General features: G+C 36.2%; 1 protein-coding gene across 5 annotated transcripts in view; it reads right to left on the bottom strand.

Annotated features, from left to right (window-relative positions):
* Positions 1-25,723, bottom strand: part of SPAG16 (sperm associated antigen 16) — a 398,567-nt gene that overhangs the window by 356,421 nt on the left and 16,423 nt on the right. For 3 of the 5 annotated variants that reach the window (XM_035331772.1, XM_035331773.1, XM_035331768.1), the window contains exons 4-9: positions 25,295-25,422; positions 19,225-19,362; positions 14,176-14,283; positions 13,471-13,588; positions 11,966-12,035; positions 6,800-6,948 (exon numbers count right to left, since the gene is read on the bottom strand). In XM_035331772.1, the coding sequence (XP_035187663.1) occupies positions 6,800-6,948; positions 11,966-12,035; positions 13,471-13,588; positions 14,176-14,283; positions 19,225-19,362; positions 25,295-25,368 (657 nt within the window). In that variant the 5' untranslated portion in view covers positions 25,369-25,422. The remainder of the gene's footprint in view (positions 1-6,799; positions 6,949-11,965; positions 12,036-13,470; positions 13,589-14,175; positions 14,284-19,224; positions 19,363-25,294; positions 25,423-25,723) is intronic. The other 2 variants (XM_035331769.1, XM_035331770.1) reach the window with 2 other exon arrangements.

The raw sequence follows: 25,723 nt of genomic DNA, 5'->3' as shown, positions 1-25,723 counted from the left end.
AATTTTACCAATACCAAAAAAAAAACAACTGTTTTTGTTGTATTAGAAAGTATAACTATGTATATATGGTTGTCAAAATTATTACATAGCTCTTCCCACCTTTTGTGTTGTATGATTTTTACAGGAAAATAAAACTCAAATGAGAGAAGAATTGTATTTGGAAATAGACTTACTTTTTCTCCCTCGCACAGGAAAAAAATCACTTCTTAAAAACAATCTCTATTTTTCAAGTGTAACGAGCTTCATAGCAATTGCATCCTAACCCATGCACCCAGAAGCTGAACTGCCAAATGTGTTGCAGAGGCATTCTAATAATACTTAGTAATTTCTCTTTCCTTTAAAGAGTAGACACCTTAGAAAAGCTATACCTTTGAAAAAGCATTATAACTGCCCAGTTACAAAGAAAAGTTGTACTGGCAGAAGCTTCTTTGGTGGGATTTCACCTGAGCACGTTTCAGAAAACATGCTGCAAGCACAGTGCACGTCTTCACGAAGGAGTAAGCACACCTGAATCTATCCCCCCCTTGTCCGCTCCAAAATTCCCAAACAATTGCTGAATTTTTAAGCTCTCAACACTTTAAATAAAGGGAAAACAAAGCATTATTCCACAGTTAACCAAATTACTCAATTACAGTCTCGCAGGCCTAACCATGCTGACGTTACTGACAGTTGTACAAGCAGAGCTCTGTCACCTGCTGCGTGCTTTGTATGGGGCTCTTGTTCTCTTGTCAAGTCCTCTCTGAAATCGTGCCGAGTCAAAGCCGCTGGAAGAGCACAAAGCAAACGAGACAGAGCACTGCTGGAACTCCTGCGGCACAAGGAAACCTATGCACAACAATTCCCAGTCCTCCCGCTTTGACAGGGCTGTCCCGAGGAAGATAGCAACAGCTATTCTTGGTTACATTTAACTGATTTTTCAATCTCTCAACGAATCTGACAGGCCTTGTGTGTGTGTGTGTGTGTGTGTGCGTGTGTTTTTGTGTGTATGTGGTTGTTTTTTAAATTCAAGGCAATTTCAATAGGTCCCTTTTCGAGGAAATTGAAACATCTGCATATAAAAAAAATTAGCAGCTTTATTGTCAGCACTTTTTGCTGTTATAGCAAAGAAGAGATTCACAGTCTCACAGAAGGTGGGCTATTATTCTAAAATCTGTCACAGTATTTCCACTCAGCTACAGAAATATATGACTATGTAAAGTGTATCTACAATTAGATCAAATGCATCTTACTTTCCAAAACTCTTCTCTATGCATTTTGAGTCTCAGGGGCCTGTTATTTCATTACTTAGCAGCACGTAATGACTCAAAACAAGCAATGTTTTTTAGCAAAAAGAATCCCCTTGGACGCTCTGCAATATAATTTTATCAAGGGCCAATAGTTTGAAGTATCAAATGTAATTATTTCTACAAATCCATGGCTTTGAATGTCTTGATTTAACAAAGCTGCCATGATGTATGGAAAATTATATCTATGTTGTCTTTTATAAATTTTTATTTTAGACTTGTTTTTTAGATCCATCTTTCTTTGTAAATAACATTCTGAGCTTTTCTTTTCTTTTTTTTAGTTTTCCCCATGTAGGTGTGACATTTAGAACATGTTTAGGCAAAGCCTAAAACTAAAGCCAGCAACATAACATCTATTGCATGGCCTAACATACCCAAATTAAAACAAAAGCATATATTTCACCTAAAATGAAGTATTTTTTTATAAAAAGCATTTCTAAGTTTATAGTAGGAGCTTTAAAAAGCTATTACATAGCAAAAGACCTAATTCTTTTAAATTAGATTCCGTCAAAATCAACTAAAAAACCTTTTTAGCTTACATCAAATGGATCGTATTCTTAACATCTGGGTCACAGAACAGTAACTCCATAAGCAGGGAGGCATCATACCCTAAAGATGACTGCTCTGCTGTTTAATACCCACTCACGCCGCAGTACTACCAGCCCCCACAGTGTATCTGCTGATGGTGCCCCTTGACAAGAAGCTGCTCAAGCTGTCCTAGAGCTAGTCATGCTCATCAGTTCACAATTACACGTCCGCAGGCTGGCAGATCATCTGACTACTTTCCCATCTGCAGGCACTAATTTGAGTATTTCCCCTTTTTTTCTGCCACTGAATCTAACAGACACTGTAGAAACTTAATTTGATATTGCTGTTCTTTTATACAACATTAAAAGTTGCTCTTTCGGGGCAAGTGTTTTGGGTTTATGTGGCAAGGTTCTTGTAGCCAGGGGACCACAGGGTATCCTCCATGCACAGTCCAAGCAGCACATTACATTAAATATCCCTACACTGAGGCTGTTGCTCACCAATTGTCATCATGGGTGCAATTTCCCTGTTCTCACCTCAACCCTTGAGCCCTTTCCAATCATATTTTCTCCCCCTACTCCCTTGAGGAGGGGGAGTGCATGTGTGGTCACGATGGAGTTCAGCTGCCCAGCTGGGTGAAATCACCACCATAAGGCAGAATCTTTTTCCCCATAAGCACAATTTTCTGGGAAACCTAATGACAGTACCTAAACAGATCCTCTGCTGAGGAGTCCATGCATCCCCTTTCCCAAAGGCTCACTACATATATGTAACTCCTCCAAAAAAACCTCTCTGTCCTATTCCAGTGACAACCTCCCTAGGCAATCTACTCTAGTGTTGCTGTAGATTTACTTTTATACACTTGAATATGTAGCCTCAACCTTTCTTATGGGACTTCGACTTTATTACTTCTTGTTGTAACCCATTGTTTCCTTTTTTTTTTTTTCCAGAATTTTTAGTTTTTGAAGATGTATCCTGTCTCCCCTTCGTTTTTTTTCTGTTAGCTATACACTTTCACCTTTTCTTTGACAACTTGATTGCACAGACTTCTAGTCGTTCATGTTGCTCTGCTCTAGATGTTCCACTTCTCTCCTGAAGAGCTGGGCTCAAACTGAACACAATACTGCAGTCAAAGCTACATGCCAGCTGAACAGCGCAGGAGGGTTATTCCACATCCCCCTTACAACAGTCTGGGTTTACATGGCAGCATTGCGTTCAGCTATTTTGCAATATCATGGCATTAGTGACTTATGCAACCTTGTTTTACACAACGAACCCTATGTCCTATTATAAAGGAATGCTATTTGTCTTCTTGTTCCATGTTTGTAGTTCATCTTTTTTGTAAAGGTAGAGTTTCCTACCTCTTTTTGCATTCCATGTTATTTCTTTAGATCAATTCTCCAATAGGTCAAGTTTTAAATTGTACTCCCATCTGCAGCTATCGTTACTGTTCCACCCCCTTCAAACCCAAATAAAATAAAGCGGTCCACAAATCTAGTATTTTTTCTGTTCCATTTTCTAAGTCATTAATGAAAACATTCTTGCAGAAGCCTATTCAATATGTCTGTATTTTTCCGATCTGTTTTCTGCTCATTTAGGAAAGTTTCCATCAGGCCAGATTTCAAAAGCTAAGAAACAGTACCCAAAGCTTCATTAAAAACATAAAAGCTCTTACCTATTAACAATAAACTATAAATTAACAATATTCACTGCTTCTCCTCCATCCATGAGACCTCTTACCTGTTACAGATGCAATTTAAACTCAATTGCCACATCTTTTCCTTGCAAATACATTTTCACTGCTAAATCTTTTCCTAGATTCATCCAAACATTCACTAAATTATTCACTACATTTTCATTTATCCATCCCCAAATTATTTGAGAATTTAAACTATAATGACCAGTATTTCATTTCTTAGCTTTTGCTTTTTCTCTCATCTGAAATAGACATTTTCTTTTCCCTACACCAGACTAAGATCTTTTATCCCTGTATTTGGTATTAACTTCCTTAGATATCTGTCCTGAGTTTTACAACACCAGTGAAGGACTACAGGAATAAGTGTGCCTGTATTATCTGTCAGTTTTCTTCTCTCTAATGAATGTCCAACCCAGAACGATTGCTTATTTCATTTATTACCCTCCCTGACAATTTTAGAACCACATCTTTCCAATTCTTTCCCAATTATGCCATAAATATTAATTTATATTTAAGTTCAATAATCTGATCGAGTAATGATTTCTTTTAGCTTCTCTTCTGTTTGACAGCACAGAAACAGTAGATATGTATTTTGTTTACTTTCTTCCATCAAACTGAGAGGAAACCTAGGTTTCATACATGTATCTGGACCCATAGTCTTATTAGCTACAAAAGCTGTTACAAATGTACAATTACTGGATTTTACTTCTGTAATTCTTTTATGTCATTCCCCATAATTTCAATATCTGTTCCACAGTCATCACAAATGTCCACCTTTTGATAAAGTTTTACACCAAATAAAACTTCAGAAAATTAAATGGTGTTGTAATATATTATACATGAAAATGTAATATACCTGACAGAGAAGCTGCAATTGTCCTGTTAATAACAGAAATTAAACAGAATTTACTATGTGGGGAACATGAGGGAAATCAATGATATAAAAATAGTAAAAGTACATTTCAACAGCATAATGAAAATCACAACATCAAAGGTTCCCTACAGTTTTAATGACCTGTGAGTGCATTTTAATTTAAACGTTTAAAGCAGTACTCTACACAAATTCTTAATCTAATAATATTTATGCTATCGATTCTGACTTATCAAGGGCTAGATATATAAACAATATAGCCTAATTGCCTGTTACTGTATGATTTGAGTCTTGTAGTATGGATTTCAAAATCAAACCTAAAACATTAAAAAAAAATCCAGATATTTTTTCCACTGTTTCAGGGATACATTTCATCTCAAATGGACCTTGGGTTTTAAATTACATGTCAGCTATTACAGGATATTACAATAACACAATACATGGTCTGTCCTTGGAGTAAGTGCACTAGCTCAGCCATGAGTCATATCTGCATTTGCTTAAAAGCAAGCACAGGCATTTGTTAGATCATTACTTGGGTACAAGACACAGAAGAGACCTTAAATTATTTTCATTCACCGTGGCTGTATCATTACTGGCACAGTCGATACAAATGTTTATAATTTTGTCTCAAGGATACAATTTCATGACAATATATTTGCTTTTTACTGAACATGATACAATCCAAATACCCACATTTCAAAAATCGGATAAACTCTTGGATAAGTTCACTCTGGGAATTTCTGTTAACTTTAAATAACTCTAACATTTTATCGGGGAGGTAAGGTTGACGTACATATTTAAATTAAGGCTACACTTCAAGTTCCCCTTATACCACAAAGAATTATTTTTGTTATTGTAAATAAGAACAATTACAGCATACTCTTTAATAAATACATCGCCACATTGAAATGAATTATTATATGAAAGAATGTAAGTCACATAACAGATGGAAGAAGGGACATAATATTTTGATATGGTCAAAGGAGATGAGGTGAAACAGAAATTGAATTCCAAATGTCATATAAAATGTTCTGAGGAAGGCAGGACACTTTTATACCTAATGCTTTCTACTGGAACAAATACTCAGAGCTCAACTGTTGGGTGAAAGTGCACTATTAATAATTTAGATTAAAACTGTAGTTGAATAAGCGTGCACTATAAGACAGAGTTCTCAAAGTATCCTTGTTTTAAACACAATTTTAACTCACCCTTTTGCCCTCTACAGACTCTGCCATTTATTTCTAAATAAAATAATCAAAATAATACAGTAAAATACTATAATTCAGATGAAGTAGTCTAAAGAAGTATCTTTTGTTAGGAGGAAAGGAAGTAGAAACAATACACCCAGGAAATGTGAAATGGGGAGAAAAAAAAAAAAAAGAGTATGGTTCTATTGTTGGAAAAGATCTGTTAACCTCGTACCTAAAATTCTAAATTATTGCTTAGCCAAGTCAAAATCTAGTACATTTACATACCCATATCTTCTGATGTCTTATTTCTAGACCTGCTCCAGTCTTCTAATCCATTATTAAATAAAGACATCAAGGCTTCTGGTAGGACTCATTTGGGAATGTAGTATCTGCAGAAGCACAGAGGCTTGCCAGAACCAGCCAACTAACAGCGCTCGGGAATTGCAAAGAACAAGAGAAGCCAGACAGGCACACTACCTGTGCAATGCTTATGTATTGTGGGGTAACATTTAACTCCACCAAAATTTGCTATAGAAAAAACCTGATGACTTCAACAGAAATACAAACAAAAGCAGAACTTCATAAACGAAGAAATATAAACCCATTTACAAGTCAAAATGAAAGGAAAAGATATCTGTGAGAGTCTAAGATGGACGTTTCTAACCACTGAATGATGAACAGGCAAAGTGGAAATGGACTGACTGGCAGGTGCCTCAGGAGGACTGAGGTACTAATAGGCAGGCAGGCAGCGCAGACTGCAAACTGCAAACTGAAACAATACACCTTGCTCCATTCAAGTTGAGAAATTTTCATCAACTGTTGGTAAATGACCAATTTTTTTGCCTTTAGTCTCCCAGATGTTGTACCTTTTAAACCCTAGTAAAACAGGTTGGAATGCCTGAAAAGATGGCACGTGCTATGGAATAGGCCAGGATTTCTCCAAAGTTACAAAAGAAACAGAACAACGAACATGTATAGTAAGTGCTCTTTCTCTAAGGTGATTATACCAGGCTCTTGAGAAGTAGTTTGCTAGTTTCAGCTGATCAGAGTTCCTATTAGTTTCTATTGAGAATATTTTTTTCCAGGCCATCACATTAAAAAAATACTTACCTGTACTATTTACAGGTATGAAACATCTATCTGTCACGACAGGACAGACTGCTCTCAGTCATGTTGGACAACCACCCTTCACCACAGCTTACTAAAATGTAACTGAAACAATGTTGCATACCTTTGGATATCTCTTGCCTATCTTCTCAGAATCTTTAACAGGACCATATGAGGACCTTTCAGCATCAAGCATTTTTTGCTGCCTGGCTTCCTGAAGAGCTTTCTGGGTGGGCCCCTCTAAGCCTTTTTTCCTTGCACATTCATGGCCTGCTACAAAATAAAACCATCATTAATCAGGATACGTTTTTTTCTTACTCGATCTTCTGGAAAACGTTTCTTTACTTGGTATTATCTAGACGTGAAATTCTATCTGAAATTCTACTTTAAATAAAGACATCCAGGTTACTGTGCCATGCACATCAAGTATTCTAAGACTGCATATAACTCTGTTCCACTGATTGCTTTGGTGTGACCTGTTTCAGCATATTTATGCCATTAGTTAACTGTTAGTTAATGGCACCCTAGATTTTGCCCCCAAAATGCCACAGAGGGTTTTGGATCTTGCCGTACAGAAGAATCATAGTAAAATGGATGCAATTGATCATCTTGCTGGATCCTAATATTTCCACCAATGCACTGCTCTAATCTACAGCCTGAGTTTCCTTTTGTTTCCTTGTCCTTTCTCCCAATGCACCTTTTGAACAAGGAATTACTTACCAATAGGGAACAGCACAAAAATCCTTAGCTGTTATCATAGCTGTAGATTGTCAGAATCGGCTGAGCAGAATACAAACAAAGGTATAGCCTATATAGACTATTGCACAGTGCATCTGGATCTCCTAGGATCTGGCAAAAAGTATACTGTTCTCCAACACTCAGTATTGGCAACTTCCATATATCCAAAAGCAGTCCCTTGCAATCCCTGTACCTTGTTAAAACGGTCTGAAATGTGTGTGCACATCAAGAGGGAAAAGAAATTAATACTAATTCCAACAGGATTTGGGCACTTACCACCCCTCCAGTTCTTTGAAAAAAAAAAATATAAATAAATAAAAACTCACATTGAAAAAAGTTACAGAGCTAAAATCCAGATAGAAATAAGTGAAATTAACACTACACATTCCTAAATGTTTGCTGTTGTAAATTAAAGTTTTACTAACCTTTTTTGTTAACCTTGACCACAGAAATTCAAACTTCAACTTACTATAGGGGGAAAAAAAGAAAAAACCCTCTCTGCTCTTGAGGATTGGATCTTGGATCAAACAAGCACAAAACAAAATCATGGATCAAACAAGCACAAAGCCTTCCTGTATACCCCAACTGCGAAACACTAACTGATAAAAAGAGCTGTGTTGGCTCTAACTAAATATCCATATTCTCACTGCTTCATGGTTAAAGCTACAGATACCCTAAGTAACTTTTTCTGAGGAGCTGTATACTGCAAAATAGTTTCACATGCAAACACTTTCTCCTCACTCAGTAACTGCTACCCTCCAATTAGCATGTTAGTCACAGGGTACTTGGTTTGCTGGTGCCTTTGAAATACACATAAAGCAGCACAGTTATGATAGCTGAAGGGCTTAAAAAGCCAATAACCACTGAAAAATGGCAAAACACCAAAGAACACCAAGAAACACCAAAGAAACACCAAAGATTGGGCTTGCACTAAGATGGCAACAGCATGTGTTTAGAGATTTTTCTATTCTGATCGCACTGTAGCTATAAGTGGGACAACCAAGTTTAAGTACTTAACTGGTGCCTTTTAAATTACTTCTTACATGACCTTCTAAGAGCACTTACATCAGATAAAGCAAAGAAAAAGCACAACAAACAGCCCTAGCAATGGGTTAATTCAACCATGAGTAAAGAAACTCATTGAGTTCAACTTTTGTGTATAATTGGGTAATAAATTCGCAGCTGTTGTTTTCAGAAAATACAATAAATGTACTGAGCAAGTAACAGTTTTATAACACGTTTTTAAAACCACTTGTTATAATAGCATTCAGTTCGGTTTATAAGTAAGCAACAATCTAGATTGCTTAATTCCTTTAGGCAAAAGTGATCTTTTTTTCATAGCACCACTTAAAATTAGGTCCTGATCCCTAAGTAAGTGTGCAAGTGCTCTGTTAATATATATCTAAAAAAAAAAAAAAAAGTGAATTTTTTTGATATTTAGATTCCTCTATATATGATCTTGCTACCAATTCAGGTAGGATCAGATTTTAAAAAAAATAAAACATAAGAAAACGTTTTCACTACTCTTCTTGCACAAAACATCTGATGATTTTACTAATAATATGAACTGAGTAAGATCAAGTTATAGCAACTTGTCACCCGGAACTGACTTCTGAGTAAGCATAGCAGAGAGAAGAATCTATCAAATAGCCAAGTCCTAATCCTAACTGTGAACTAGTTCCTCTCCTACTGTTAAGTGTCCTTCCTATCAACTCTAAACATGGCAACTGAATAGGAAACAAAAACTTACACCTGCAATTATTTTAAGAACACCTGAAGAAAACTTCCTCTTGAAGGATTTGGGTATGAGCACTCTCTGCAAAAAGCTAAATGATGGTCTGACTGGCAATGGTACAGCAAAAAAAAAAAAAAAAAAACGCCCTATCAAATAAATAACATTAAATTACATGCTCTATTCTGGATGCTATCCTATTCAATTATTTGAAAAACATCACACTGATGGCTGCTACATCCAATGCCTTAGTAAGTCCAGAATAGTGGTCCTAAACATTAAATAGTGTCACTTTTTTTCTACCTTGCTGCCAGATAGGAAGTTATAATGAAAACTTTGTGAATACTATGAAGCATCCTTTGATTCTTAAATACGTTCTCTAGATGGCTCACCCTGAAAACACGAAAACCCACGATGGATTGGATATGCTGGACGACATTGCTACTGTTCCAAACCTCTAACTCTTGAGCAATCCTGAAACCAGTTACAAGCCATTCTTGATGCCCTTCAGCCAAAGCCATTGTTCCAGGTGTCATCTGGTCAAGTCCGGGTGTGGGAGAGAAGCAGCATCAGGTGCAATGACAGAATCTCCCATGGCCAGGCAAACAGCCATCCTCATAACTCCCTGCTCTGCAGCAAAAGCAGGCAGCTGGCCAGGAAAGGCATCTCACCTAGCCAAATAAGTTGCCAATCTGAATGTTCACTGTCTTCTAACCAAGATGTAGGAATGCACAGAAGTCGGTCCTGAAGAGATGGCAACTGAAAAAATACAGCCATAGGTCTCCTTACAGCAGAGACTTGTGATTCCAACAGTACTTGTTCCTTCCAAACTAAAACTTAAGTTTAGAGAAAAATGCAGCAAAAGTTTCTCCACCTACGCACTGCTTGCTTCTCAAGGTCTCAATTATACCTTCTTATGAGTAAGAATTCAAGATGCAACAAAAAGCATCTGAATAAAACTATCACCCACTGAGACACACGTAGATGACCAACAGAGTGCAATAAGAATTATGTAGTATTAGCAGACAAAGAAATGAACTGAAATATCAGTTAATTTGTGATATGCAGCGTATTAAGCAAACTAAGGCTTATACAAGCACATGGGTGGCTGATGAGCTTAATAATTTCTGCTGGAGACTATTTATTTTATTTTATTTTTAATTTATAAAGTGCTCCCCTGCTTGTCACTTTTTGGTACTATAAAAGTGCTCTCAAGAGTTTTGGAGAATAAACAAGCACTGTGAACAGCCAGAGAGCAGTTTTAAGAATCACTCAAATAACAAATCAAAGTATGTGTAGTTTGAAAAATACAGATGGGGCATCTACAATATAAAGCACTGGCATGAGGGAAGAACCCCACTACCTATCCTCAAGCCATAATATAATGGAAAGTTGAATGCTGTATTCCCATCTCCTAAGAAAGAAATTCAAAAGCCCATTCCCCTCACCGTCTGAAGTGGGATGAAGATGAGTTCAGTGCTCTTCAGCAGGGCAAAGGTGTACACCTTCAGTTGTAACAAAATGTAAAGACTAAGGCAGAGCACATACGATACATACAGCCACAGAAAGATACTTGGGGGGCCTGAATTGTGCTTTGCTGAAGAGTACGGTATTAATTCAAAAAAAAAAAAAAAAAAAAAAAAAAAACAATCAGAATCCAAAACAGACAGATACTGTGAAGAGACCATTGTTTTAACACATCTGAACTCCATATTTAAAGAGCTTTTTATTTTAGTAGCTATTTGCTTCCATACAAAATTAAAATTGTAGCTTAGTTTATACCAGGCAGGAGTTCAGAACCCTTCCAGGTCCTTATAGAAATGAAAGGTGGTACGTTCTTGAACTGAAGAGAACAGTTGTTGGATGTGTTTCAAGGGACTCCTGGAAGTCTTAATTGCAAGAAATGCCAGGCTGGGCATGGTGCATGACATGTAATACCTGGTCACCTACGTGGCTAAAAAATTTGGAGTTCTCTAATATCAAATATAAAGTTCTGCTCATGACGAAGGTAGATTCAAGAACCCCCATTCCCATGTGAATATTTTGTTGTGAGAGAGTAGAGCTCACTGTTCCCCCCTCTTTTTTTTTTTTTTTATGATCTCATCTATTTTCACTAATCTGTTTGAAACCTACTTGAAGACTTACCTCCCTCTGTCAAACTTAATTGAAATTGGAAGTTTCAAAATTATTAGTTGAAAGAGATGCTGACAAAGAATGTGATAGCATAGATTTCACTTAACTAGGAAACAAGAGCACGATTAAGTGCTAGTTTTGGTGTTGTTTTTTTTTTTAATGGAGTTAGGAAAATGTAACAATTATGCATTTATTCAAAACATCAGGCAAGCAGTACCATACCATACAGATAAAGATATTATCTCAGCAGATATGATATCAGTCTGCATTACTACTAACCTTCTGTAAAAGCGAGACATGCTAAAATAAGAGGCTGGATTTCATATTGCTAGTATTTTCCAGTTGTTCCCAGACTGCCATGTATACCTTCTCACAGTGAGCTGAAAAAACCCGCTCATGAAAAAGAGGTAGTGGAAAAAATAACAAAAAACAGACAAAACAGATTTCTAGGATGAAGTCCTTCCACAGTTGCTCATTCTTATTGTCATGAGCAGTTTCACTGTCCTCAATGGATACACTTTAGAATAAATATTCAAAAGATACAATTGCTGTCACCAGGACAGCTGATAAAACATTCATAGTACAAGTATTTTTGATTTACTGATATGCCCCCCCCCCTTTTTTTTTTTAATGTATTACAACACAAAGCCCATAACCAGTCTGAGTTCATTGATGGGGATGTTTTACCTTTTCTCACAGGACTCTGAACTGCATATCCAGACTCTAAGTTACGTAATGTAGCTTGTAAACCTGTAACCTAATGTAAAAAAGAAGAAGGAAAAAAAAAAAAAGGTGATACCAAAACTTTGCTTTTGGACTGTCTGTTCACAAGACACAGCATCTATATCTGCATATTTCAATAAATTATGTTTTGTTTGTTTTTTTTTTCCTTTTCTGATGATCTTCGTGTTATAAACATTAATCCTAATTCTAGATTTTGGAAATGTCTAGTGAAACAACATGATAAAATACAGGCCACCCAGAATTTCCTCAAATACTTTTATAACTCCATTAAAACAATACAGACATACAAAGTACTTGAGATCACACTACAACATCAGCTTTTACTGCTACCACTGATCTTTAACTTAATGGCACAATATGACATGCAGCTTTATCATAAAGAAAAATGACACAAAACTTGTTAAGTTACAACAAAGCCATCACTCCAGAATTCTTCATCCAATTCATCACTGGATAGGTATTCTGGAGACTTAGTGGATAGGTTCCTGAGATTTCATCTCAGTTCCTTTGGAACTGTTTTATGTTTTGTACTCCTTATTCAGCATAATTGTATAGAGACGGTAGCCTTTGTTTTTAAGGCATTTTTCTTTTATTTAATGCACTTATTACATAAGTATATAATGTATATATGTATATAATGTATATATTATGTAATAAGTATATAATATATGTAATCCTCAGTCATTTTAAAGTAAGCCCTCAGGTGACCTGAGCAAAACTGGAGGCAAAGAGCAGGAGGAAGTGAGAGATGAGGACTATTAGAAGAGAACATGAACATGCTGAATTCCTTTCATGTCACCCACGTACAGATGACGCTACTGCTGAAAAACAACACATTGCATTTTCAGAGTTTCATTTTAAGTAAACAACCTATTGGCTAAACACAGGAAAGATAGTTCTCTGTTCTTCATCCATCCTATCTCTGCTTATAGTATCTTCTGCTAAAAGACTGGAATGTCACGTATACCAACCTATACATCACAAATATTGCAAATTATTACTCCATTATTCTTCTCACAAGACAGAAAAATGCATCTGGTACCTACTATTTGAGGTAAATTACTTAAAGGTAACTGAACACCTGGTTATAATTAGGAAAAAAGAAATAGTAGTAAACTTAGACATTTCTAAAGGCATAGATGGAAGCTTACGAAACTGTGCGGTAACACACCTTTCCCCAATATGTTGAGGCAAAGCATCCCAGCTTCTGCACATTATTTGCTCAGTGCTGCCCTTCAAGAGTCAGCAACGACTGAGAACTACTACCTTATGGCACTAAGATTCACAGATTTTCATTATTAATATTTCACCAAATAACATGACACTCACTATCCTGCTTCAAGCTATCATGTAAGTGAGTTGATTTACCAGAAATATCCTGTTCATTTATCCAATATATACCAGAAGCATTCCATGCAGCTTTGCAAGAGGTGTTCACCATAATTTACCTGCTCAACTGCTCTGTCTCTCTCCAAACTAGTTAACATTTTCTGTCTCAATGTAGTCTGGTATTTTTCAGTCAGCTGCTTCAGCACTGGTTCATAGGATGCATAATGTGCCTTCAGCCTGTGAGCGAGAAGAGGACAAACAGTTCCTCAACAACCTCACAAAACTACTAAAACCTAATCTTATACAGTTAACAGGAAATAACAGAATTATGGAATTAAACGTTACGAAGTAATTATTTTACCTCTGTACCAGTGGCCTAGCTTGAGCTTATTTGCAACCAAAGCATTATAGTAAATTCCACATAGCAAGTTCAAGGTGTAAAAAAAATAGAAAATACCAGCTACAGGAATCACAATTGCAAAGGTTCTGAACTCAGTGGGATACCGGTTACCATTATAAAGGACGAAGGACCTAAAATCACTACATATTCACAGCAAAAGATCCAGGTGAGAGAACATGTCGTTGATATCTTTAACTATTAGAAATGCTATATAATTATTAATACCACATCACACCATGGAAAACATACAGAAGTTCACTACAAATTAATAGGCATGGAAGTGTACAGTACATAGAAGAATGGTCTGATGGAATTAGTTTACCAAGATGCTAAGTAAAAGCAGCTAGCTTTACTTTAACACTTCAAGTTCGATCATGTTACCTTATTTCCAGGCAATAACTTGGCTGTCTGTTTTGCTTTTTACCTTTTAATGTCACAGATAAGCCTGTTTTTCTCCTGGACCACTCGCTTATGATGCATTCGATGGAAATCACGTTCTTTCTGCATTTTTAAGAAAGCCTCTTTTGCTTTGCTACACGTAAACAGAAAATGCATGAGAAAGGTATTAGCCTCCTCCTGTTCCATGCTGAATAGACACAGAATACATTTTCAGATATACAAATGCCTGCCGTATCCAAATGATAGACTTCTGCTACTACACCCTATGGTGAAGAACATGCTTTTGAGGTCTTTTTGCTGCTCACCGATGTACAGTGTAGACTTTCACCATTGCCTTTCTTCTGCTCCTTTATACAAAATCCATGGGGATTCTGGCATTATACATCCCAGAGTTGAAATCAACCTTACTTTAGGCACAAGGGGTCTTGTGGAGGCACATATTCAAGGTGCAGGTGATTTGGAAACAATACTCTTCTTTATAGCTACTGGACTTTGGAGATACTAGACTTTCTAGTATCTACATCAGATCTGGAGCACATCATAACAGCATTTTAGAAGGACACATGCAGAGGGTTAACTGTACCATTGCCTTGCAAATTCACGTTTTTACAGAGCTTCTGGAAAAAAACACACTAATAAAGTTCTAGGTTCTGTTCAATAGCATGCAGCCTGTCCCCAGGTGTTATCTTCCACACATGATAGCAGAAAGGAAAATATCAAATTCAAAACTAACTGCAAACTTACTGATCACCTGTTTTTTCCTAAGTACATTCTACATATAACCACATGACATCCAGATTTGCTACTCCATAAACATAATAGAAAATAACCTAAATATATTTAGTATTTAGAGATTCTCCTTGCCTTTACTGAAGTGGGTTTGGCAGGGAAAATTAGTAGATGCATTGTTTAATCACAAAGGAAGACTGAAGTTACCTTGCACAGTAATTAGATATTTGTTCTTCGCAAAAATAAAGCTCTCTTCCTCTTCAACAGGAGTTGAATAGTTAGGAAAGCCATTATGACAGTGTAATATGCAAAAATCACAGGTCCAGGAAGAGGACCTGTACCTCTTACATATAACTTGCATTATATTTAATAGTACAAATAATACATATTTACTATATATGCACATATTTGCTTTATTTACTACCTACACGCACTATCATATTCGCATGCGCACATTTATATGTGAATTGCTGGTCATAGCAGGTGCAGTTAGAGCTGTAGAGCACAGAGAATCTAATGACACTGCACAGCAAAGCTAAGAAAAATCTGGCAGGGAAATGAAAAGGGGCAGGGCTGCCCCTGCAGGAACCACTGGGAAAAAACTCCAGGGAGCCATAGGCACATACATAGCTTTGTGTATATGTGCGCAGTAATATCAGAAGTTGTGAAACAGAATAACTTGGGATATTGGCTTTGAGATGCAAAGTACAGATTAATGGTTCTGCTCAAGCTCATGTGAACAGCAAAAAAAAAAAAAAAAAAAGAGAGGTAAATGAATCAATGATTTCAGAATAGGTCTGTGAAACATCTCCATCATAACACCACTCATATAAAATCTGACTTGCTGTAAGACCTTGAATACAAAACCCAACCCTTTCAAGCTAAGCAGTTGGTTTGTCTTCGAGTAAAAGATGTTGCTACAGCCACAGCCAAGTTAATATCCCATTATTTTGGTTAAAATACTTGTCAGACTGTAGTCAACATCTCTCCAGTTAAACTTTTCTCAAGCAAGTAGTTTGACATCAACAGCAGAAAAGGGCAGGGCTTGATAAAACCAAGCATGTTTTATGCCCTGATCTGACTGAACTCAAGTTGGATTCAATTCCTCAGGATGCTGCAAGTTGTAGCCTACAACATTATAATGAATATAAAGACAACTTTAGAAAACATACATTAATAATATTTAATATGAATTAAACTCAACTAGTCTACTGTAAGAGTCAACAATATTCAGAGATAATGTTTTCAAATTTTTCTTGTATATTGGGAAAGTATCTATGCTACCAGAGAACTACCACAACAGATAACCCCCTTATCAAATAATCAGAGCTCGACTGTAGCCTTCAAGATAAAATAACGTGAAATAGAGCACACTTAAGGTATATTTTATCTACTGTCACACAGCAAACCAATTCCCATCAGGATATAATATTTGTTTTTAAAGTTTAAATAAAAATTAGCAGTGCATCTAAAGTCTATTTAAGGCAGTAACTAGCACTAGCTTTGGAATAGAAGAATTATGCTGATATATTTCTTTTAATGTATGTATTCCAGTGATTTTTTTTTTTATATATATCAAGACAGCTCTGGATCTTGGACAGCCTATTAAAAATATATATTCATTGTATACAGGAACTGAGGCTGATGATTTTCTCTTTAAACGATTAAAAGCCACAGTGAAATGTAACCAACAGACTGAAATTTAGTCTATTTGCTCATCTGCTTGCCATGCCATCATGTAAACGCTACATTGAAATACCCAAAATACAATTACATATCCCTACTAGACACTAACTCTTCGCCAATTGTTAACTACATTAAAGTAGAAGGTAGTTTGCTTACAGTCATTTAGCCCGGGTCCCCATATCACTTAACCCCCAAACAACATCTCTTTTCAGCTGAAGGTTGTCAAGAGTAGCAAGCTCAAAAATACCAAACGTAATTAAAAGCTATCTTCAAATACACTTCACAGCACTGCATTCACACCATGGAAGCTTTCTGACTGATCCACATAGCAAAATCTAGGTCTCTCTTTGATCAGGAATCATTATTTTCTAACCAGTCAAATCAGTATTGCTTCAGTGCTCTTAGGCATTCTGGTTTGAGTGTAAGTCAGTGAGTTCTCTCACAAACTTGAAAGCCCAAGTTGTCCTCCAGGTAATTTTGGCTCCCGCTGGAATATTTGCTTTATTATAGCACGGGTACTGACTTCAGTTATTGAATGGATAAACAACAACAACAAAAAAATAAGAGCCACATCAATTGAAGGACTTAGCACAGGTTGTTACAATCATGTTTTTTACAATCAGGTTTTATCTAAAGGACAAAGGAACACTAATTCATGGTATGCACAGCAGCATTGCTCTGTTTCACTCTTCATTCCATAAATAGTACTGTTTTTATTCATAAAATACTCAAAATAAATATCTGAAATTAATGTCACAAAGCGCACAACTTAATAACATTAATAACAATGCAAACTTGGAAAATTATTTGAAATAAGAGGTTGAAAAATAACGTAGCAACCATTATCACAGACTGTTTCACAACTACACATATTCAGTCATGATAGCAGCAGAAAGACTAGGAAAATAAAGTTCTCGCTACCATCACAGAAAGGAGGAGTTCCTATAGTTTAACTTCCATTTTAATACGGTACATGCAGAGTAAGTGCAGTATTTAACAGTAAATGCCAAGATAAATAATTTGTCCGCTTCTAATCTGTGACCTGTCAAACTCCTCTGTATGTCACTGTGATCTCTGGAATGTCAGAAAGGCAACATGACCAGGTCTCTGTTGTTTTGTGTTTCATGAAACACTACAACATGAAGAAGCAGAGCTGAGTTTCAGTTCATGGATTTTTAGTTATTTTTTAAGCACAGTTCACTTCAGTGACTGTTGGGAATTTTATTTAACAGATTGCCAATATGCTCGGTTCCTACAGGCTATGTCTTTTCTCTCTCCTGCCTTCTTCCCGTTGCACATTATCATTGTCTTTTAGTCTGAACTAGGCATCTGCTACAAAAAGTTTTATGGTGCCCTGTAGGATGGGCGTATAGAAATCATAATGGGGACAGAAAACAACTCAGGACCATGGTGAAAAGATTTTGAGCTTTATGTTCTTAAACAATCATGAAGAAATAACATAAGCCCACGTCAACTCATATCATGTCACTATCAGACCCCACTATCTTGTTATGGCATGCTCTGCTCCATACAGGAGGAAAAAAAAAGAAAAAAGGTGAGAAAAGGAAGGAAACTCTGTTAAAATTACTACTGAAAATAGTAAGTTTCTTATGGGCCAGATTTTGTCTTGCCTTCTTTTATAGGACATTACAACTTCTTGCTGTCCCATTCTAACGGGAGACATTCAACACACAAATCCAATGTCCAAAGAAACTGGAGATGAAAATTAGGGCATTCTATGTAGCCCATGCGCCAGTGCAAGGGTCTACATGACTGCAATATTTGAGTTTGTGATTATTAAATCTGTTTACATAGCTTATAGACTATGCCCAATTAGTTTATTTATTTGAAATGTTATAAGTGATTATCATTGGAAAATCATTTGATGATAGTTATGATCAGCAATGATTATTTAAAATCTGAGTAGCTATTTTTCATGTAGAGGAACAAGCTAAGTGAAAATGAGTAGCTTGAGCAATCTTGAGGAAAAATAAAGATGGAGTTACAGTCCCGTATTTTAAAATTATGCACTTGCAAAAATCAAAGTAAGTGCATTATTAGCTCTCAGGGTTAATTCAATCATCATGTATAGATCTACCAATTCTTCAGTATGTGTTGTTAATTACTACATCTCCATTACATAGGGTAAATATTTTAACTCTCTGATGACTGTATTTATAAAATCAGGTACTGCAACGTACGCAGATGTAATCAATGATGGTCATTTACACTGACATACCATTTAACTCTCAGACTGAAGTGACTGATTTTTGCATTTTAAATAAAAATGTATATTTTTTTCCCTATGCTGATACTTCATGGCAGCTATAACTTATAGTACTGTATTTTAATAAAAAATGCATATAATCATTTATTTTCTACTTCTACATATTATACTGTCATAATTATTTGTAGTAATTTGTTGTGATTACTGGATCTTGCAAATTATGTTCTATAGCCCAGTAAAGGCAAATAATTGAAATTAAGATTTAGGTTTCTAACAGAGCTCAGAAAAAAAAAAATAAACTAATTATAAATGTCACCTAGAAGCAAAAATATGTGCAGCCAGCATAATGAACAGAAATTTATTTTTTAAGATTTATTTTATCTGGCCTTTTACCACTGTATAGCAAAGTTTCATTAAAACCAAGTAACATACTTAGCAGCAAGTTTATAGTTGTCCAGATCTTTCCTCAAACGCATGTTCTCAGCCTGAAGTTGCTGGTTCTGGGTATACACAGTGGGCACCAGTCCGACATCTTTGGCTGTGAAGGCACCTCTCTCTATCAGCTCATACCTAGTAGAAAAGGGAAAGGGATTTTGGATTTTATTCCATTTTCCCTATTTCTTAGTTCACTGATGTTTCTTTTCTTATGCTAGCATTTATATAAAATACAATCAGATATTTACCAACTGAAGGCATTTACCTCTTTTATAATCATTAACAATTAGCAATATTACTACTCCTGTGTTCCATTTTTCCACTTTCATTCTAAAAAAGTATTCTTGTTTGTAATTCTAATGATATGCCCTCTATACCACTACTTCACCTATATAATAGTTCTTTTCTTCCAGATAATTTAAGACCAGAAGCATTTTTGTTCAAGTACTGTTTTAACATTTTAAGCTTTTGTATATACACATACAGTGCTTTTTCGCTCACATGCTCAAATACATGCAAGATATTTTCTTTTTTGAAGACTCAAATAAGCTGACAAATTTGTAAAAAAAAAAAAAAAAAAACAGTATGAACCATGGAACTCTGAGCTCACATAAAATTTCTTCATTCCTGTTCTTCATTGCTTCCTGTGTACTTATGTTGCCCTCTCCTTATATTTATCTAGTTTACCAGCCCCTGAGGAAACACAAGTCTGTGATGTAGAAGCCTGAAGGCTGCTTTTGTTAAATAAGTGTACAGACTAACTTGCATTTTGAGAAGTAGAAGTGAATCTGGGGCAGCATGTAATTCTGTGTAAAAGCCAGGAGCAACTAAGTATCCTCAATAAAAAAAAAAAAAAAAGTGTTACTAGAAGAGATTCAGAAAAACATGACTGTCACTACACAAACTAAATGATTCTGCAGAACTACACTTGTTCAAGGGACAATTATAAGCTATCAGGATTTGTCAGAGTATTTCCAAACACATCAAGATTCAAGCCTACATATATGATAAGATACTTGTGCTCACGCTGCAGAGGTGATTCCAGAATCCAGTACAAAATATGCATTTGCTTACTTTTATCCTGAAAGAAAGGTTAGGACCTTCAGCTAGTACAAGCTTTTACAGGTCCATTGAAGATAAAGACATTGTGCACTATGGAGCTCTATCACTTCAGCATAGGTTCAGCGGAGCTATAAATAGCTTACATCAGACATCTACTAGGCTCACAGTTTTCTTCCCTGCTGATCTTGACTGCAGCTGGAAGATGTTTTAAGTAGGAACTCACTGGAAGGAATAATATTAATATTATTTACCTTTTCAGAGGAAAAGCATATTGAGTCTGTGTGTATTTTTTCAGTTAGGAAAGTAGGAAAACAACAGCAGTAATTAGTGGTAAAAACATCCTGCACATGGATACATACAAACAGCAGGCTTGAAATCTGAGGATGGTAAGTAGCATTCCAAATCACTAAAACATGCTGCAGAAACAAGAAATTTTGTAGAATAAGGGATTCTTATCTCACAAGTGACTCTTACATAATACCTTATAAAACTTAAGAGGAATGTTACAAACTCCTATGCCCAGATGAACTGCTATGGTCAGCTGCCTTCCTGAATTCTATGTAATTCTAGTCTTTAGAACACTCATAATTTAAGCTATCATTTACATTTGCCACCAAAAGATTATGGGATTTTGAAAGATTAAACTGAATGTGTCCAAAGCAAAATTCATTCCATCATCAGTTAGTTTTCTTCAGCAAATTATAGCAGCAACAGACTTCTAATGCCAAGAAAGAAGCTCCATCATTTTCCAAAAATATTGACTGATGTGCAGATACAATTCCCATCAAAAATATTGAAGATAAAGGCACTTCTCATTGCAAATGATCACCAATCTATGAACTTCTTTTGCCAGGAAATTTTCTCCCCTGAATGCCCTAAGTGCAATCCATGAAAGCCATCAGCTTTCCGCATGAAGACACATCAGACATGGATAACTGATGAAGTTAGCCTCTAGCAGAGCTAAAAACCCTGAAAGACAATTTTAATGAAAGACAATTAATACCAATAAATTCACAGTTGTCTACTAAAAATGAAGGCTTTTGTGCATGTAGAAGAGGAACAAAGTTACACAAGATTGCGTTGTGAGATCTCATTTCATCAAACTAGTCCTGTAAAACTCCAGGAGCTCCTGCATACCTCGCTGACTGCCACATAGCTATCGTTCTCACTGCTTTCCATTAAAGAAGGGAACTGTGATGCAAAATGAAATTAGTTCCATGCACAAGGGGACATTATTCTAAGCTTTCGGAACGAGTGAGTTATAATTCTTGAACTACCATTTAAAGTTAACCAAAAACTTGGAAGCTTCCGGAACAGATGGCCATCTATGATTTTATGATCAAAGCCCAGCGTGCTGACTTAAAATAATACATTATTACTGTATGCTTTACACTGATTTGAAGTTTCTAGGAGTTCTAAAGGAATCAAGTTGCAAAGAGGCCCCGCAATTAAACTGACATGTAGCTCAGGATAATCCTTTACCAAGGGACAAATCACCTGGAGATGCATTCACAGACTACAATTTAAAGTTTTAGCTCTTAGAAGAAATTCTTGCTGAGAATTGTAATTCTGATAACCTTTCAGACAGTTTGAACAGAAGACTAAGAAAAAAATGAGTGCAGACAATAAAGGACCCTTTATGCCCTAGTGTATTCCTCCCGTCTATTATTTTGGCATGCAAGTAGAAACTGTATATTACCATGTTATGCTTGCTCCATAGGCAAGTGACTTGTGCCAAACAGACAAAAAGGATCCAAATTTCAGTCTCCTGTGGCATCCTTACATACTTGCCATTAAATAAATATAAATACATGCTTTGATGATGAAGCGAGAAGTTAAACGAAAAGGTAACTAGAATATATAGCTAGGGCATACGCACAATATTAGGAAAGAGTTTGTTTGCTCCTTATCTGAAATATGCATTGTACATTCATTTGTTGCAGCTGCAAGCAAGCGCTCTGTAAATCCATGATGGCATTCATAGTCAGATGTGTTTCAATCATAATAAGCACAAGCTGAGAACAAGAACCCATTCTATTGAATCACCTCAAGAAAGAAAAAACTAGGTACACCTGATTTTTATTCTCATTTGTCTATATAGTCAGCTCCCAGCATCAAGAACAAGAAAGTATACATGTTCACCAGGCTTTCTGCAAGTGAACTTGAGACTACTTGACTCGTGTCCTGAGCTAGTTCTAATCCAAAACCTCCACCTTTTAGTCCAAAACCCCCATCTTTTACTGTGATCCTGCCCTGGAACTAATAAGCCTCGTTGCTCTCAGCATGTAGGAACTCACAGCATAGCACACGAGCCTGGAAACCATGCGGTCACAGTAAAGAGGACCCAGAGCAGAGGAAACAGGTCTGCCTGAAATAAGTAGACTGTTTCCACTGCCTTCAGGGAGCTGTGACATGGAGGATCACAACCTACATCCGTTGTCTTCATTCTGAAAAAATGATGTGTGTTTTTTTTTGTTTTGTTTTGTTTTTGTGTGTGTGTGTTTGTTTTTTTTTTAATAAATCTACCTTTATACTGAGAAAACACAACAGCTTCACTGCATATGCTCTATTATGCATGATCCAGACTATCTTTGCAAGGCATACAAAACAACCAGAAAATTTGTTACCTCACACAGTCTTTTAAGTTTACTCATAATTTTAACCACATTAAAAAGAAAAGAATTTTCAAATCATGTTTCTGTAATTAGCCTGCAGGTTTCATTTTCCTCACAAGCTGAAACACAACCAGGTCTCTAGGACCACTTGGAGATTACCAGCCCAGTGAGTTTACTAACTACACAGGGCAAGAGCTCCATGTGCATGTGTGAAGAGCAAATGATTCATCTGCTCATCAGCCTGGCAAGATGCTGCCAGCAGCAGTGAGCTCTCTGGGATTAAGAGGTACAGACTGTCGGATACATCAATTTACAGTTGATCAGCCCTTGCACTTCATACTCCAGAGCTGTCTATCCAGTATCTTTCATAAGCAACAAAAGCACTGTAAAGTCTTGTATATCAAAGGAACACAAAATTTCATGGTAAATTAGATATTCTAAAAATAATTTAAGTCTGATTTTAAATTCCTTCAAGTGTAACTGGAAGAAAAAACGTGCAAAAAACGACATATGTGAAAATACCACTAGAATTGTTATAAAATTATTCATTCCATCAAAGAAAAATGGGCTTGGCTTAAAATACAACATAACCATGACATTTTATACAGCTGGACAGAATAACAATGTTTTCTCAAACTCTGAAATAAACAGATAATTTGCTCCAATTTAACTGACCTTTAGATCTTAGACAGACAATTATTTCAAAGCAGCCCTTTTGATAAATTTTCTCTACGTTAATTAATTTCTCATTTTAAATTCCATTAGTGCTCGATCACCACAGCATGAGAGCGAGAGAGTCGTCCCAATACATAATGAGGAACCTGAGTACACTAATCTGTTCTCACTTTCATTAATATTGCAAATTATCTATCTCAAACCAACATGAAACATTTTGAAATAAGGTATTAAATGCAGACTTTCTCAGTACAGTAGGATTAGATCCTGACACGCTGAGCTTTTTTGCAATGTTACTGAAATCTAAAAAAATGCTACTTATAAAGGAAAAATATATATATGTACAGCTAAGGATTTACAGGATAGAGCCTGCTAAAACCTGCTCTTTCTCTATTAAAAAGCAATTTGAGTTTTGCCATTGATATAAATTCAAACAGCAAGTACTTCAAAGAAAGCTGAAATTTCATTAAAAGGCCACTATTAATATCCATCTAGTATTAATTATCTTTTCCAAACAAAAAAAAAAAAACACTGAACTTCTTGAGGAATCATTTAAGTCACATTGTTACACTATCAAAAAGCAGATTATTAATTCTAGAGGCAGTGATTGGTGATTTCTACACTGAGACAACTAGAGTCTCATCAACAACAGCAGTTACCCCGCACTAGAGACTGTTTCTAACAAAATTTAATAGCCTATGGACATCACCACTTCTTTTAGGAAAAGTGATGTTTCTAACTTTTCAGATTCACTAATTTTAAAATTGCACTACTTCAAAAGCACCTTGTTAACAAACCTCTGAATGCCTCTTGTTTAAAGACTGACCACAACATAACTCCAATTGAAAAATGTTTCCACTTCTCAGAAGCTTTCCAAAGTAACTTGCAGATTCAAACCAATCTTGTAACTGAAAATATTTCAAGACACCTTCACAACAAGCGTCGTCTTTACTACAAAATAATTCAGCTGTCCTCTCAAGCTTCGCAGCACTTCCAGCTAATCAATAGTAAAAGTTATATAACCCAAGGGATTCCATATATGAAGCAGGCTATTTAGATGAAGCTGAATTTTTAAACTTCTGCGGCAAGCGTAGAGTGAATTCATGCTCTGCTGGGGAAAGGAAGATAGCAACAGCTGGAGAGTTTACTCTTCCAATTACTGCAGGAATTAAATTTTTAAAATACCATATTATTTTGACTGATATACCAAAATTACAAACTCTCAAAAATTGTGTTTATTCTACTTCAAAGTACAAGGTCTCTATGATGAAGGTCTGAAAACACACCATCAAGTGAAAACACCATATGCCACACTACAAACCATTCAAGCTTCTAAGCAAGCACACAGGTTCCAGAAAGCAGGAAAATAACGAGAACAGGAGATGGCCAAACCAACTCCGATGGGTTGCAGCCTAAAAGTGAGTATTTCTCTTCACTAGGCATAAAAGAGGCCTGAGGTGACCACTTCAGGCTTGTAAACATCTAGAGTCAGGCAAAATGCATACAGTCTTTCAAAGGTATCTGTTTAGGAACTCCCTGGATTCAACTCTTTGGAGACTCTGTCCTTAAAACAATAGTTTTCATCCTCACTCTCAACATGCTCATTCATTCAGTAAAATGTCACATATAAACAAATTCTGCAATACTTGAAATATGTGAATCCTGAGCATCTACTTCCTAATTCTCAAAATCGGATGGTCATTTAAATGTTTTACCATTCAGTTTGGAAGCAGTCAAGGGTTCTGGACATCCCCAGTCTGACCAGAAAATTGCAAAAGAAGTCATCCATCGCTTCAGGTATTTCAGACACTGATTTCTCTGAGGTCAGAACCGATTGCAGAGCCTGAAATTAAAATTTGATATTTGTTATTAAGCCTACAAGAGAAATGCAGTTATTATACTCTATTTCTGAGGCCATCTAAAGTCATAGATCTATTAGAGTACAGCTGAACATTTTCCTTGTCTTTGTTCATTAGATCTGCAATCCCTGATCCAATACCTTCTAATATCAAGGTCTGTGGAAGGTTAGAGAAGTCAAAAACCACCTGATTTTTGTACTCTGAACCTGGCATAATCTGATATGGACCTGAAACTATTTAATCTGATGGATGTTCTTCTGTCACTGAGCAGGGAGAGAATGTTGG

This window comes from Oxyura jamaicensis, chromosome 7 (assembly GCF_011077185.1).
Source record: "Oxyura jamaicensis isolate SHBP4307 breed ruddy duck chromosome 7, BPBGC_Ojam_1.0, whole genome shotgun sequence".
NCBI classification, from domain to species: domain Eukaryota; kingdom Metazoa; phylum Chordata; class Aves; order Anseriformes; family Anatidae; genus Oxyura; species Oxyura jamaicensis.
This window is presented reverse-complemented; position numbering and strand designations above follow the sequence as displayed.